The 17,565-nt window shown below is 43.9% G+C and overlaps 1 protein-coding gene across 1 annotated transcript in view; it reads left to right on the top strand.

Annotated features, from left to right (window-relative positions):
- Positions 1-917: 917 nt before the first annotated feature.
- Positions 918-17,565, top strand: part of Cdyl2 (chromodomain Y like 2) — a 168,014-nt gene continuing 151,366 nt past the window's right edge. Inside the window, exon 1 of the mRNA XM_075977406.1 lies at positions 918-1,192. Within this exon, the coding sequence (XP_075833521.1) occupies positions 1,169-1,192 (24 nt within the window). The 5' untranslated portion in view covers positions 918-1,168. The remainder of the gene's footprint in view (positions 1,193-17,565) is intronic.

Here is a 17,565-nt window from a genome sequence, read left to right as displayed (position 1 = left end):
GAAGAGATAACTTCCCGTGTCCCTCTTTCTGGTTCTTTCTGTACCCCAGCACTAGTGGCAGCTCTTCTTCCCTGCGTCACCTCTTCTCTTGCCTCTAGGATTCAAAGTCCATTGCGGGCAGGGTCTCACTGGTGGCCATAGACACTTGCAGTTGGATGGACTTTGGGAAATGTTTGTTGATTAACTGATGAGCGACTGAATAGTGGGGCCTGAGGGCTGAAGAGGAAAGGCCACGCTTGGTGGGAAAGGCCACTATGTACCTGGCTCTCCATGGAGCCTGTGAATGGGGCACTTCACCTCTCCTCTTCTCGAAAAACCCATCCTGGAAACAAGGGCCCCTTTAGTTCCGTGGGGCCAGGTCTCCTAAGACCTTGTCCAGTCTCCTCCCCGGGAAAGAGAAGAGTCGGGTACTTCTGGAGCAAGGAGTGGGACCGAAGAGGGGCTCCCTTCCCTGCGACGTGCAGGTAGAGACCTGCCTCCAAGCCTCCTCTTCGCAGCCCGGCCAGGTCATGCGGGTTGGGCACCTGGCCGGCACTTTGGGGGCCCTCGCGGCCGCGCGCGCGCGCGCGGTCCGGCTCGGGAACGGTCCCCGGGCTCGGCCAGCGGTGGCCGCCGCCCCCTCCGCCCCGGGGGCCGGGCCGGGCTCCGGGGAGGCGGGGACTCGCCCAGTGGCAGCAGCGTCCGGGCGGGCGGCGGGCGCGGGGCGTCTTCCTGCAGGCGGCGCCGGGGCGAGCCGATCGCTGCAGTCACCGGCCTTGGGACGCGGGGGGCTCGGGCGCTCGGGGGACCGCGTCCGAGGCTTGGGGCGCGCCGCGCAGCCGTCGGTCGCCGCTGCCCGCGCTCGTGTGTCGCTGCAATCGCCGCGGCCGCCGCCGGTTACGCCAGCCCTGTCGCCGCCCGCTCCGATTCTGCGCACAGGCGGCCCCCAAGCCTGTCATTCTGCAAAAACACAGTTTACTCAACACGCCGCACACACTTGCGCGCACACATACACACACACAGACACATAGACACAGACACGCGCGCGCGCGCGCACATACACATACACACACGCACGCACACACGCGCTCACGCTCGCGCGTAGTCCGGGCCCCCCGCGCGCACACGCACGGGATCGCGCGAGCGAGCAAGACGCGCACACCCGGCGAGCCAAGTTCCGCAGCCTGGCATGGCTTCTGGGGACCTTTACGAGGTACGGGGACGCCGGGGCGCGGGCGGCGCCGGGGAACCGGGCCGGGCCGAGCCGGGTGCGAGCGGAGTCCTAAGCCCTCGGGTGGCGGCGCCGGGGAACGGAGGGCGGCGGGGGGACCCGAGGGTGGCGGCGGACCCGAGGGTGGCGGCGGGGACCGGAGGGTGGCGGGGGCCCGGCGCGCCTCCCGCCGCCGCCTCCCGCGGCGCCCGCTCCCTCTTTCTCTTTCTCTCGCGCACACACTCTCTTACTCCATCTACTTTGCGGCCTTGGAGAGGGGAAGGAGGAAGCCGGGCGGAGCCGGGGCGGAGGGAGGGAAGGTAGCGGTCCCGGGGAGGTGCTTGCTCAGCCTCGACGAGCCGCCCCAAGTGTGCAGAAAAGTACAGGTAAAAAAAGAAAGAAAAAAAAAAAAGGAAAAAAAAAAAGTCGCCGCCGGACGTGCGAGGGAATGCGGGGGGCTTCGTTGCGGACGGCCCAATTTAGGGGTGCCGAGCCCCTGAGGGTGCGCGGGTCTGAACTGGGTGGGGAGGAGAAGGTGGGTGATTGCAGGGGAGCCAGGCACCAGGGGAGGGGAATGCAAAGGAGACTAGTGCTGGGGCGTAGTGGGGGGGGTGCTCAAGGGACACTACTCTTGCCTCCACAGGGGCCACTGAGTGCCTGCCCCCTCCCCCCACCTGCTGCCTAGTGCCCCCCTTCTCCAGGCTATGGAGCTCTCCTTGCAGGGTCTTGGGGGCTGCCTCTGCTGTTGTCATGCTTCTCAGTATGAAAGGGGAGCTGCAGAGGGACCCCCCAGGTGGAACGTGGAAGTTGTATGTGGGTGGTCAGACTTGTCAGGGGACATGGGTGTGAATCCTGTTCCCAGCACTCGCTAGCACAATCAGGGGCTAATACTTGTCTCCAAGGCCACACAGGTAGAAGTGGGCACTGGAGATTTTGAAATCGGTTCAAAATGTTGAAAGAAGACATCCATCTGTCATCTTCTGAACAATAGAGAAATACCCATGGTCTCTGGGGAGAGAGGGCTTAGCTAGCTTTGGGACCACAACTGTTCTTGTGTGGGATTTGGACCATTGGACAAACAAGAATCCACCACCAATCCCAAGGGAGGATGCCCTTAGAAGGTGTTCCTTCTCAAGAGAAGGCTCTGAATAAAGATGCCAAAGGGACTGGCCACCCTCTACCAGGAGGCCTGTAGATACTGAAAAAAACCACTGTTAAGGATCACTTTGGGCCTCCCACCCCACCCTCCAGTTGAATCCTTCACAGTGGTTGTCTTTCTTCAGGCTGTCGTCTAAATTTCCATACAGTTCTAGAACAGGTTGGGTTAACCTTTTGGGTAAGAGACTGCAGTGGTGATCCACTGTTAGCTTGGTCCCTGGGCTCTCCGAGAAGCCCAAGCTTCCCAGATGGTAGATTTGCTGACTGGTGTGAGTGGAAGACAGGCCAGTAGGCATCTTGGCTTCCTGTGAATCCAGAGCCTTTGGGATGATTCTGGGCTTGGTGAGGCCCAGTGATGGATTACTGGCCATCAGGGTCAGGTGGGACCCATGTTAAAAAATAAGTTGGTCTCTCTTTTACTCCATGGCCTTCGTTATACTTGATGATAGAGAAGCCAAGGTTGACTAGAAACCTGGTGAGACACTGACAGATGGGGCCAGCAAGCCATCCAAAGAGCCGCTGACCTTTTTCAAGATGGTGGGAGCAGTTTCGGAAACCAAAAGTAAAAACCCAGCGGAATGCAAGCGTTTGACCAAACTCCCCGAACTAGAACCAGAACTACCAGAACACCGGCAGAAAGTGGATGCCCTTTAGGGGGAAAAAAACCAAAAAACAAAAAACTGACCTTGTTGGGGTCATGGAATTTTCTCATCCGATGGTGAGTTGTCTTAGAGCCACTGACTTTGCTTGGGTCACAAGTGGCCTTGTGAAGACAGGAAGTGGACATCACAGGAGACATAAGTGGTTCCCATTTGAAGTCTGAAACTTACAAACCTTCTGGGGATAATTTCTTGTCTAATGTCCATCTGAAAGTGCCGTTCTTAACCTTGCTAATTATAGTCACCAGATGAGTCTGCGAGGATGGGAGTTTCCACAGTGGCCTTGAACCATCTCAGCAACTGAGGAGTGCTTATTGTAGTTCAATAAGCAGGACAATAATAACAATTACTTCCGTGGTGGTGGGTAATTGTATACCGTATAAAATGGTTTTCCCGTGGCTGATTATTTGCGCAGCCATTACTAGAAGGGCTAAATTGCGTTATGAGACCATAACCGATGTCAAGTCTTTTATTGCCCGTGCCTCTGTTGCATAACATAGACGGAGGGATTTAATTGGTTGTTCAAATTTAACTTAAAATCAAGAAGTGCCAAATGTGCCTCAGTAATATATTTCTAGCTGTAAAGTTGTATACATTAGAAATAGCCTGTTGGATATTCAGTGTAGGTCCTGACCTTAAAGGAAATAAAAACAACACCTTATTCTATATGCTGGTATTTTCTTAATTAAATATTATACTTGAGAGTATGTTAAATGTCTTATCATAACTTTTAACCAATAAACTGTGTTTTAAGTGGGCTAGGAGTGATGATCTTTGTAATACATAGTTCTTCTGGGTGCCTGCTGACATTACCTTTGACTTTTTATGGTGAGGATGATGCTTGGACTGCAGAGATTGACCTTCTCTTGGGTGATTTTAGAGACCTCAGTTTTGAAGAGCAAGCCTTCCCCAGAGAGCTCTGTTAAGGGGTTGTGTGCTGGATTTAAAGACAGCAGAAAATGAGTTCTGTTTATGTGATGATGCTCTTCAGTCTTGGTGAGGAAACCTGGAGCAAGAGAAGACGGTTTGCTCTGTTTTATTTCTCTGATACCAGAGTCCTCACCCTCTTCCAATGCATTCTAGCTATCATGTATATGAAGGTTGTTTCCAATATTGATTGCTGTCTTAGAGCACTGGTTCTCAACCTTCCTAACGCTGCAACCCTTTAAAACCCTCATGTTGTGGTGACCTCCAACCATAAAATTATTTTCACTGGTTCTTCGTAACTGTGGATTTATCTCGGCAACAGAAACAAAACTAGGATGTGGTGTTATCACCGAGAGATCAGGGGAAGAAAAGGGACACAAGAATGCCAACGATCTCCCAGTGTGCGCTCTGTTTACTGTGCAGTTTTCTGCTCACTGACAAGAGTCATGAGTATGAGGAAATGAATTTGTGAGGAGTTAGGGAGCAAGAAAAAGACAAGATAATTGGCTTCCTTGCGTCACAGATGATGTGTTCTTGTTACCCAACCACCTTGGCAAATGATTGACTCTGCCAGGGATGGAAAATTCTAATATCGTCTAGATCCAGATTTATAGTGTAAAGATGGGGGGGCATGAGTGCTTCTGTATAGGGAGCATTGTGGGAAAAGACAAACTAAAAATCTGCTCCATCTGAAGGTATTCAGTGACACTTTTCATACCTAGCAATGAGACAAGACACACACACAAACACACATGTGTGAGTGAGGAAAGATACACTTCCACACTACACAATCCATCATTGTGAGAAAAGCCAGTGCAGGATCTCAAAGCAGGAACCGCAGGGCAGGAACTGAAGCAGAGACACGGAGGAATGCTACTTACTGACTTGCTCCCTATGGCTTGATCAGCATTAGCCTTCTTTCTTATTTAGTGCAGTCACTGACCATAAAAGTTATGAGTTATGAAAAAGATATCTCTTCCTATATGATAGTATTTTCTTAATTAAATATTATAATAGACTGTGCATAAAATAACTTATAATCTTTAACCAATAAACCATATTTTGCATGGGCTAGGAGTAATGACCTGCTTCTTATACAACCCAAGACTATTATTATCTGTCCATGAGTGGAACAACCCACATTGGGCTTGGCCCTCCCACATCAAGAAAATACCTCACAGGCATGTGCATAAGCCAGTCTGATGTAGGCAGTCCTTCAATTGAAGTTCCCTTTTCCCAGGTGTCTTTAGTTTCTGCTGAAACTGATGAAGTTGACACACCACACACTATGAATAGGGTGGCTCAGTTCTTTCTCTAGAAGTGTGTCTGGGTACCTTTAAGAGAAGCCAACTATCTTCCCCTGCATTTAAACCTCCACCATGTGGTTTTCCTTGCTGTTAAGTGATGTTTTACACCTCTTACCCTTGACTAGTTGAATGAAGGACATGAAGGACGAAATGTTCAAAGAGGATGGTTTTTTTTTTGTGCGTGTGTATTCATTGGCTGAGATGATGCTTATTGTGCCAGACTCTGTTGATGCTTCCTAAAGCTCTATCTTCAAAAAAATGGCTGTATCTTTTTTTTGGATGAAGGGTGGTGTGACATATATTTCTCCTTCCTTATGTTCAGAGCTATATGTGTACAATTTTATGTATGTTTGCACAGTGTATGTAATGTTTTTTAGTCCAAATAAAAACTACTGAATATTTTCCCTTTACATTGACTTTAGTTGCATATGAACTCTACAGTAGTCTTGAGCATAGGTTTCTGCCTTGTGGTAGGGTGTGTGCAACCTGTGTTATACAAAGTCACACATTAGAAGTATCAGAACTTGCAGAAGGAGACAACACTGGAGCAGATCATGAAAAATGTATGCAACTTTGCACCTGTAACATTGACTAAGCTCCAAATAAATCTAATAGGAATATATTGGCTGGTGGTTCCCACATTAAGTCCAACAGTCCTTTACAGGGTTCTGGTAGAGCAGACAATTCCTTGGTTCTCTGTAGATTGCCCAGAGCATTCACTTCTAATAAACATGATTTCTGATAAAGTTAAGTCTGGTCCATTTCTTTATTCATTCACCCAAGTGGAGACCAGTGTTTTCAGATCCTCTTTATGAGTTCTTCCTGCTTCACTATACAACACAGCATGGTGGTGGTGCCACTGTATGAGCTAGCACTCATGTGTGACTGAGCATATTTCCCACTTCATGCTAGTGTTTCCATCCATTGTTGAGTTTCTTTCCTTGTGAGAGAGCTTGCCCATGAGTACTGCAAGTATTAATATTAACAAGTCTAAGAAATGGCATCTCAACCTACACAACTTTCTTGTGATGCTGATGTCATTCACCTAATTGATTAATCCCATCTAAGGACCTTCTTGTCAAAGATAGGAATTCTTAAATCTCTACACACATGTCTTTCAAGGATGACAGACCAGTTGAGTTGGAATCTTGGGATCAGAGTACAATAGTACATAGTCCAGTGAACGTGGACCAAGTATTTGATTCTCCAGTGGAGATCCATTGGCTTATTTTTAAGCAGGTTTTTATGTTACTCTTTACTACATAAGGTGATTTCTTCAGGACCTTAAGCTGTCCTTGAAGGGAGATAAAAAGGACTCTTGTAGCCTGACCAAATTTTAAAAACAGCTCAGGCTTGGTGATTATAGAAAGGCTTAATATTAGAGACATGTGATTAGATTGAAAACCTCTCTTGGACAGTGAAAGGAGGTCTAGGTTGGCTGAATTTGTAGCACCATCATTCATTTATTTTTTCATATTTATAAACCGATAAATAATATGCCTGAAACAAGGGAAATGATGGTGGTGTCCCCTAATGAAAGGTCAGTTTTCTCCTGAATGTATTACATTTTTGGTAACCAATCTCTATTATGGGGCATCTACATTGCTTCTATTTATAAGATATTATGTACTTCTGTTATGAATGTCCAAAAGCATCATTCTTTATAGGTATAGAACTGTTTATGTATAGATTATGAGAAGTGATAGTTTTAAGAATGTGAATGTCTTTACTACTCTTGATTCTTGTGTTGGTTTGAAAGTAAATGGCCCCCAAAGGGAGTGGCACTATTAGGAGGGGTAGCCTTGTGGAATAGGTGTGGTCTTTTTGGAGGAAGTGTGTGGCTGTAGAGGTGGACTTTGAGGTATCATATATGCTCAAGACACCACCCAGTGAGACAGTTCACTTCCTGTTACCTACAAAATGTAGAACTCTCAGTTACCTCTCCAGCACCATGTCTGCCTGCGAGTTGCCATGTCCCACTATGATGATAACGGACTGAACCTCTGAACTATAGGTGGGCCACCCCAATTAAAGGCTTTCCTTTACAAGAGTTGCTGTGGTCATGGTGTCTCTTCACAGCAATAGGAACCCTAAGGAAGACAATTCATAACCTGAGATTTTCCTTCCACAATGGAAAGTTGATTAAATTAGAAGAAGAACGGGAGCAGGTTGACCGGCCAACAATTGTTGCATTCTGTTTTAATAACTGGAAGGCAATGGTGGCTGAATGGGAGTGATAATGAGAATGGAGAGGAATGGGCAAGATTGGAAGATTTTAAAGGGATCAGCATAGTTTGGTTTATCAGTCAAGTTTATATGCTGCAGGTGTAATATACAATATACAGTAACAACCTAGTTTTACACGATACATTCTTTTATATGAAGGAAATCTTGGAATTCAGGTTTGGTATGCCACTCTGTGAAGTTCTCAAGGTGTCAGGTTCCTTTTTATTTCTTTCTCAATATCCTCAGGTGTGGCTTCTGTCCCCAAGGCCACTTCACTCTTCACCCTAGCCTTAGAGCTCTATCCATCTTTTTCAGAAGAGGGGCAAAAAGAAAGATGGAGGGCTGAATGGAATCACCTCTCCATAAACAATTGGATTCTGCTGTCATCTTATTGGCTTGACTATGTAGCTGCAAAGGAAGCTGTGTAGAAAGCATGGCTTTCAGTGGCAGTCTCCCTTGCCCTGCCAAAATAAAACTGTTTACCAGTGCACAGGGTAAAGGAAAGCAGGAGCTGGGGGTGGGGTAATCCCTAGGTTTCTGTTAGTCCATTGGGTTCACTCTGGAACTTGGGAAGAAGTTTTGTTTGAAGGAAGTATGGAGGCAATAGAAAGGGCAGTGAGTCAGGGCGTGGGAAACACCCAAGTGTAGGTGCCCATAGCAGCAGGTACGCAAACTCAGAGCTCAGGAGTAGTATCTAGTATGGAGATAGATTGAATAGTAGTAAATGTACAGAGACTGAGTGCCATTAGTACACAGAGTCTAGTTAAAGACCAAAGAGCTATGTGTAAGCCCGAGTTCCAGCTCCTTGATGTGGACATTTTAGAGAAATGAAAAGAGTTGGCTCTCCAAGCAAGAGTAGTGAAAGACAAGGGGCTTTGCTGTTGTGGAAATCAATGGAAGATTGAATTTTGAGAGAGAGATAGAGATAGAGATAGAGATAGAGAGAGAGAGAGAGAGAGAGAGAGAGAGAGAGAGAGAGAGAAAGAGAGGTTGAGAAGGGCTTGATTGCAGCTTGATGCAGTGTGGGGGATATGGATGTAGAGACATCTTCCACAGGCAATTATTTTAAGAATCTGGTGCAATGTGAAGGACAGAGTGATGCCTGCAAGACATGGGAGGAAGGAGAAGCCATCTCCATCCCTCTATTTCAAACATCTGCTTTGAATGTTTTGCATGGCCAGTGATTGTGGTGTTAACTTCTATTGATCCCTTACATTCTTACATATGACTTTCCCTATGTCTTATGAACCCCCTGATGTTGTAGCTAATGTTCTCAGTAATTTAAAAAATACGTTATTTATGTATGTGTATGTGTGAGTGTGCATGTGCATGCAATCACACATATGAGTACATCTGCCCACAGAGGCCAGAAGGGTGTGCTAGAGTCGCTGGAGATGGAGATGCAGGCTGTTGTGAGCTTCCTGGTGTAGGTGCTGGGAACCAAACTCAGGTCCCCTGAAGGAAAAGCGAGTGCTCCTAACACTGAGAAACCTCTCCAGTTTCAGCTTCAGTAATTTTAACAGCAGAAAAGTAGAACACACATTATATAGTCACCCAGAGCCTTTCTCATAAGTAAAATTGGCTCAAGGAAAAGGCCAAAGTCAAGGACTTGGAAATGAAGCTCTTCACTGAGTGCTTTACCTCAACAACATTTGTCTGAGAGAAGGGGCTGAACAGCTAATCCTGTTGACAAGTGTACATGATGCTCTGTTCTGGAATAATCTTTTTGTACACTCTGAAGATGTGTCTTTGCCAGGGAACCTTCTGATTATTTTAATAAAGGGCTGAATTGTAGTGCAAATTGTAATTGATCTTAATAATAAAAACCCAGAGCCAGATAATCAGGGTGGATGCTGGACGATCAGAGAAGTAAAGGAGCAGCCACTAGAGAGACTTTATTTATTTATTTATTTATTTATTTATTTATTTCCTCTGCCGAATCCTCAGACTAGAAAAGAGCAAGATCCTGTCTCCAGAATTCAGGCAAGATCCTGAATCCTCAGACTGAATGGTCTGAGCTCCAGTCTCCTCCCGCCTTGTATTCTCCTCTCTCCTCGGCCATATCCCTTCTTGTCTCCACCTCCCTAGTGCTGGGATTAAAGGCGTGTGACTTCCAAGTACTGAGATTAAAGCTGTGAGCCACCAGTGCCAGGCTGTGTTTCTCTTTTAGACTGGATTAATTTCGTGTACCCTAGGGTGGCCTTGAACTCAAAGAGATCTATGTGCCTCTGCTTCCAGAGTGCTGGAATTAAAGGTGTTGCCATCACTGCCTGTTCTCTTTGGCTAAGTAGTGTCTGGCTCCACACTCTTATCTTCAGGAAAGCTTTATTTTTAGATCACAAACAAAATATTACCACACCAAATGGGTAATAGCTAGGCAGGAAGGTGGGACTTCCAGGGAGAGAGAGAGAGGGAGAGGGAGGGAGGGAGGGGAGGAGGAAGAGGAAGAAGAGGAGGAGGAGGAGGAGGGGAGAGAGAGAGAGAGAGGTAGGGAGGGAGGGAGGGAGGGAGGGAGGGGTTCTAGGGTTCTAGTTTCCTTTTCTGATGACCTTATGTTCCATGAATTGTTTTATATTTTGTCTCACTAGCTCTACACTGGGCAAGCCAGTTTCTTCCAGTAACCTCCTTGGTGTGTGCCCAAGTGGCTCTGTTTCTCCTCACTCTGCCATGAGGAGGATAATGGTGGGCAGCCAGATGTGCCTATTCACCTCTGATCCTTGGTGACCACCATTATAAATGGAGATAGGTCACTTAGAATTTTGATAATGCTCCTTCCGTTTGAGTAGATTGCTTTGAGACAGAAGTTCCTGTCCTACCTGGTCTGGCAGCCGTTCAGTCCAAAAGAAGCACACAGAGGCTTGTGTTAATGATAGACTGTTTGGCCTCTTAGTTCAGTCTTATTATTAATTAGCTCTTACAACTTAAATTAACTCATAATTCTTATCTATGTTTAATCACGTGGCTTGGTACCTTCTCTCAGTAAGGAATTTCATCTTGCTTTCTCTGTGTCTAGGTGGTGACTGTGTCTTTCTGCCCTCCCTCTTCCCAGAATTCTTTTAGTCTGATTGCCTCACCTATACTTCCTGCCTGGCTACTGGCCAATAAACATTTTATTAAACCAATGTGAGTCACAAATCTTTACAGTGTATCCCACAGCAAAATGCCTTGTTCAGTGTGTGTGTGTGTGTGTGTGTGTGTGTGTGTGTGTGTTCCACAACAACCATGAGGTACTGCACTTCTGCACAGGTAGATCTTGGGTCTGAGAATCAGAGAACTTGAGTCAGTCTCTGTCCTGAGAAGTTGTTGAAGGTGGAGATTGTCCAGTAGTTCTTTTCACCCTGTCCACATGGTCTTGTTTCTTGAGCTTATTGTCAGCCACCTACATTGTCCCATTTTCCTTAACCAGTGAGTGGATGTCTGTATCTCCAGTGGTTAGCACTCCAGTGAAAGGCCCATCTATTAACCACTCCTGTGTAGAGCAACAGGCTCCTGACAAGCCTTGTCATTTTATGACCAGTGTCTCTTCTAAATGGGCCCATTTAGACTTCAGTTTCCACACCTATCCTAGAATCTCTGTGTCAATCCATCCTCAGTTGCTTAATGAACAACTCAGGGAACTATCAGCTTGTTCACTAAAGGGGCACGTTTATGGGACTGAGGGTCTGGACCACTCACGGCCCTATCAGGAATTTCCCTACTGAGGAGCCACCACCCCATTCTTAGATTCTTCATCAGGAAATTCTCCTCTTTGATTTTGGTTTCCTTGTCCTTTAGCCTAGTGCTTTAAAATCTGCCTCAGGGGTTTTCATAACATGCTATAGAAATTATGCAAATTGTAGAGTTGGATTTAATTTAAAAATAGTGATTGAGGGCTGGAGAGATGTCTCAGTGGTTAAGAATTATGGATGAGAACTCAGGTAGGATTTCCAGCACCCTCATTGTGCCTCACAACCAAAATGTAGCTTCATTTTAGGGGATCTGATGCCCTCTTCTGACCTTCATGGTACCAAATATGCCTGTGGCACACAGACATAAATGTAGGCAAAATACCGATACACATAAAAAAATTGTTACTGCTGAATAATCCACCAGCTAAATAGTATGTTAGCTATGTGCCTATAACTATGCAGGGTACAGATTCTGTAGCCATGAGTATCTTTTAAATTTTTTTTTGGAATGAGTAATTAAAATTCCAACATCCAATTTAATCATTATTAGCATTTTTGAGAGCTTGTATTTTTAGGTGGAGTTTTCCTGTGCTAGCAGCCACTCTCGAATAACCACTCAGAGTATTAATATTAATTGTAAGTGCTTGGTCAATAGCTCAGGCTTATTACTAGCTAACTCTTAGATTTTAAATGAACCCATTTCTATTAATTTTTGTATTGCCACGTGACTCATAATTTTACCTGTCCTCCAGCATGTCTTCTTCCCTCTGAGTCTCTTGAAAAGTCCTCTGACTCTTTCCTTCTTCATCCCAGCATTCTGTCTGTTTCAGACTGCCTCACCCAATCTCTCCCTGCATAGCTATCAGCCAATCAGCTCTTTATTGCAATGAGAGCAATACATATTTACAGTATACAAAATATTATTCCATAGCATTTTCCTCTTTTTTATCTAATTAAAAAGGAAGGTTTAACTTTAACATGGTAAAATTATATACAACAAAAACAGTTAGCAAGGGGGCTGGAGAGATGGTTCAGAGGTTAAGAGCACTGGCTGCTCTTCCAGAGGTCCCGAGTTCAATTCCCAGCAACCTCATGGTGGCTCACAACCATCTGTAATGAGACCTGGTGCCTTCCCTGCCAGCAGTACATTGTATGCTTAATAAAAAAAAGTTCTGGGCCTTTAAAAAAAACAGCAAGAAAGAATCATAGTCACAATTATCCAGTCTATTTGCACTTGGCAAAGTATGAGAAAATAGTCCATTATCTATCCTATTTTTGTAAGTCCAAAGTTTTATACATAATTTGTTTCCTATCATAATTAAGGAAAGGTATAAGTTTAACTATTTAGTCTTTAACTTCATCAAAGACCCCAGAAGAATGCAATGTTACCTAATGACAGGGACATCTTGCTTCCTGAACAGTCATCCAAAGTTCCTCTGTAATGTTGGAGCATCCAACTCTGGACTGCAGGCCTAGCATATCTGACAGACTTCCTTGTGAAGCAGGGGATTTTGAAGTACTGTCTTACTTTGACTTGGCAGAGTTTTGCAGTTGCCTCTCTTGTATCCTGCTGATCTGGTTTGGATAGTATCTGTCAGCAATTGAGGCAAGGGCAGTTTCTTTGCCTACATGGCTAACTTTTACCATAAAGAAAACAAACTCCATACAGAGTTTTTTCTATACCCATCATCTATATAACTTTACTACTTACTATATAACAATCTACTTTTGAAGTAGATTGGTGCTGCCAGGAGCAGATATAGTTCACTGTCATGAAAAGTCTTAGGTTATTAAGCATATTAAATGCCATAAGAGATTATAGAATTATGGGGGCCAGTTACATTCAAACTACCACATTTCACTACCTGACCCCTATAAACTTGTAAAAATATAATAATGAAAAATGCATTTTGCCCAACTTCAAGTCTCTGTCATCTATCACAGTCTCAACAATGTTTACAAGTCCAAAGTCTCTCTGACACACATAAGAATCTCTTAATTGTAATCATTTGTAAAAAAAAATCAAACTTGAAAAGCAGATCATATACTTTCAACATATAATGGCACAGGATATTCCTTACCATTCCAAAATGCAGGGGAGGGAGCATAATGAGCAAGAGTGAATACCAAATGGGCAAACTCCAAACTCTGCAGCTCCATGTCTTATGTCAAAATGCTCTCTGTATATCCAATTCTATTCAGCTTTGTCGACTGCAATACACTTCTTTCTTTTGGACTGATTTTACTCCTTGTTAGCAACTCTTTTTAGAAAGTATCCCATGACCCCGTCATCTTTAATATCTTGGGTAATTACAAAATTCCAACTGTTCAATTTCTGGGATCCACTCATGATCTTCTGGGCTCCTCCAGAGGCTTGGGTCACTTCTCCTGCTCTACCCTCTGTGGTACACACAGCTAGAAGACGTTCTAGGCTCTGGCTGGCACCGTTCCATAACTCCTGCTGTTCTTCGTGGTCATCCCATGGTACTGGCATCTCCAAAACATTGGAGTCTTCTCCTGCAACTGAGCTGCACTTTCACCAATAGCCTTCTATAGGCTCTCCTCATGGTGTCAAGCCTCAACATTTTGCATGACTACTTTAGTTCTGGGTCTTCAACTGCCACTGAGGCTGCACCTTTACCAATGAATGACCTTTTCTGGCTTCTCCCAGTGCCAGACCTCAGCTGCTCTTCATGACCCCTTCATGCCATCAAAACCAGTACCACTTGGGTGGCACTTACTCATTACCAAGTCTGGCTGCCAGTACACTGCCAGTACAGCTTCTCTGTTTTCTCAGGAAACATTTCCCAGAAGATTTCACCTCAGTGATGCTGGTCTCTTCTTAATCACGGCTAATTTCTTAGTTCCAGCCGACCAGCATTAAGTATTCCAGCAAGCAAAAAAAATTTTTTTTAGTAGTTATGGTATCTTGTTAATCACAGCCAGTTCTTCAGCCTCATCTAGTCAGAACCACAGGATCTTAAGTCCTTTCTTCCATCCTTAACTCTAAATCCAGAACCATGTGGCCAAAGCTGCCAAGTTCTGCTGCGTTCTGGAGCTGGAACATGGCTCCCTTGTTAATCACATCTCCACCAGCTTTCTGTCTTTCACTGCCTAAGCTTGGCTGTCCTGACACTTGCTCTGTAGACCAGGCTGGCCTCAAACTCAGAGTTCTACCAGCCTCTGCCTATGGAATGCTAGAATTAAAGATGTGTGCCACTATCACTGGAGGTCACCATTTCCTTTATTCCATTTCTTAATCCATTTATTTCCTCGAGCAAAGGATTTAGCTCCATTTCATTTTCTGGTGCCCCTTTTCTCCTCAAATGTTTTTCCTTTCTCAACTTGCTCCTTTCATTATATATCTTAATTAGAGTCACCACTAATATCCACATGACAAAGTCTATACTAGGCTGTTTTGAGAGTTCTTCTGCTGACAGAATTAATTCAAAATTCTTCACTTTAGCCTTAGGCAGACTCTAGACAAGGGCAGAAGGCAACCACTACCTTCACCAAAATATCACAACAATATTGATTTCCAGTCAGCATACTAAAATTCTTCTCTGAAACCTCTTGAACCAGCTCCCAACATTTCAAATTATTATCAACACCATTGCCTTCCATGCTTCTACTAGTATACCTCATTAAGCAGTACTTAAAGCATTATACTGCTTTCATAACCTAAAGTACCAAAGTACAAATTACTCCAAACAAAAATATGGTCAGGCCTATTACAACAAAACCCCACTCCAGAAGTACCAACTTCTGTTTTAGTTTGGGCTTTTATTGCTGTGAAGACACACCATGATCACAGAAGCACCTATAAAGAAAACATTTGAGGGGCTTTCTTAAGGTATCAGAGGTTGTTGGAGGCTGCTTGTTCGTTTTTGGTTGCCCAGACCCAAAATGACTACACAGAAACTGTATTAATTAAAACACTGCCTGGCCTATTAGCTTATACATATTTCTAGCTAGCTCTTACATCTTAAATTAGCCCATTTCTATTAGCCCACATGGTTGTGGCCGACCGATAAGTTTCCATCTGACGTCTGTCTCCTGTGGTGTCTATATGGCATCTCCCTGACTCTGCCTACTTTCTCCTCCTCTATCTGATTGGAATTCTCACCTTGCCCTATTCTGTGCTACAATAGACACCAAGAAGATTCCTTATTAACCAATGGTCTTCACAGCATACAGAGGGAAATCCTATATCACCTCCTCTTTTCTGTCTAAATAAAAAGGGAGGTTTTAACTTTAACATAGTAAAGTTATATATAACAGTTATCAAACAAGAATTACAGTTACAATATTTATATCTACTTTATCTTTTATCATAACTAAGGAAAACTGTAATTATAATTATCTATTTTTCATCTCCACCAGAGACTCCAGAAGGATATAATATTGCCTAAGTAAACAGAAGTGCATTGTAAGCAACTTCAAAATCTCTGGAATTGACAGAGACAGCTCACTGCCTGGACAGTCATCCAAAGTTCTTCTGTAACATTGGGGCATCCATATTTAGTCTGTAGGCCCATAGTATCTGGCAGACTTTTCCATGAAGCAGGAAATTCAAGACCACCTATATTGACAGTTTGTCAGTGACTTTCTTCTGTATCCTGCGGAATGTCTGGCAGACTCTTTCTTGAAGCAGGAACCCCAAAGGACCGTCTCACCTTTAGGCAAATTCAGCAGTCATTTTTCTGTGGATCCTGCATGTCCATTTCATACAGCATAACATAAAGCAGCTCAGGCAAGAACAGTTTCTTGCCTAAATGGCTAGCAAACTCCATAATGAACATCTTCAATGTCCATCTTACTCTTGAAGTAGATTGGTGCTGCCAGGAGCAGGTGTGTCTCATTATCATGAAAAGTCCTAAGCTTTTAAAACATTTTAAATGCCCTATTCTTTTAGTCTTTGAAAGGTTTGAAGAATGCCTGTCTAACTGAAATATATCTCTATTTATCTAGAAAACCTAACTACATCATGACTATAAGCTTGACTATTATAGATGATTATCTATTAACCTATATTTCTTAATTATGCATTATATTTTTAAATGAGCTGCACAATACCTTAATCAAGAGCAAAAATATACATAAAACAAAGTTGATCTTCAATTTGTATCAATAAACCAAGATTCATACAAATGCAAAGTATTCATTTCTATATCATATCTTCCTTTAAATGTAAACAAATATTTGTTAACAATATTTGGGAATTTGGACATAGTTCTCTCTAAACTGCTTCCTGCTTTTTGTTGGGTGAAGTAATTTTGGGGCATTCATGGAGACCTTTCAGGGGGTCTTAGTCCATCAAACCATATAAGTCTAAAAGGAATCCACAGGTTGTCATCCTCTGTGGAAACAAATGCAGAACTTTTTTTTCCAAAGCAACATATCCTTAGACTCATATTTTGAAGTTAAGATACCTTTAAAATATATATATGTTGGTTTAACTTAGTGGCCTGTACAATGAAATGTCTCACTGTACTTAGCTCATTCACAGTCAAAAAATTTAAAGAAAAATGCAATAATATACATAATATAGACTCTCTGTGTATATTCCATCTTTACATGGTTTATTTTTCTTACTCTTTTTCTAAAAGTTTAATATTTTATTATCTTTACTCATTTAATTTGTGATTGTTTATCCTCTTTTATATTATAACTGTCTATACTCCCTCTCTCTCAAATCTACATATATTTGTTCAACACTGTGACCAATTTAGAGGTCTTTTCCATCTGGATTTGTCTTTATTGCATGTGTATCTGTGTTTATTTTTTGACCAGTAGCACTTTTTTTTAAAATGCTAACTGGGCATGGATAGGACCAACTCCATGGTCCTGCCTGTTGGCTACACCCAGTCCAACATGGCCTCTGAGAGCCATGAACACTGCTCCAGTTCCTAGTATGCATGGGGTCTATGTCAAGCCATTAAGCAGTTTGTAGCATGCCCATTTTACTGCTCGGCCTCCTGAAAGAGCCAGAGCTTTCTTGCAACTAGTGTTAACTAGGAAGCCTTCCCCTAAAGAAGCTGTGCAGTTTTGCTGCTACCGCTGAGTCAGGAAGACTTTCTTAAAGGAGCCTCAGTGTCCATACTCACCGCCAGCAAACAGAGCCTATCCAAAAATGCCAGCTACCAAAAGGCTATTCTTAACTCTGTTCTTTTGTGTCTAGAATTCTTTTTCAAGCTTTCTCAGGGTTTATGTGGATGTAGTCAGCCCCACGTTGGCACGCCAAGAGGTTCAGTCATTTATCATTGTGGCAGGGAACATGGCAGCATACAGGCAGAGGTGGTGCTGGAGTTGATACTGCAGTATCTTGCAGGCAACAGGAAATCAGCTGACACTGGACACCATCCTCAGTCTATGAAACTTCAAAGTCCACTCTCACAGTGACACATTGCTCCAACAAGGCCATAGCCACT

This window comes from Microtus pennsylvanicus, chromosome 6 (assembly GCF_037038515.1).
Source record: "Microtus pennsylvanicus isolate mMicPen1 chromosome 6, mMicPen1.hap1, whole genome shotgun sequence".
Lineage (NCBI taxonomy): Eukaryota > Metazoa > Chordata > Mammalia > Rodentia > Cricetidae > Microtus > Microtus pennsylvanicus.
The sequence above is the reverse complement of the archived record's forward strand: the minus strand, read 5'-3'. Positions and strand labels throughout refer to the sequence as shown.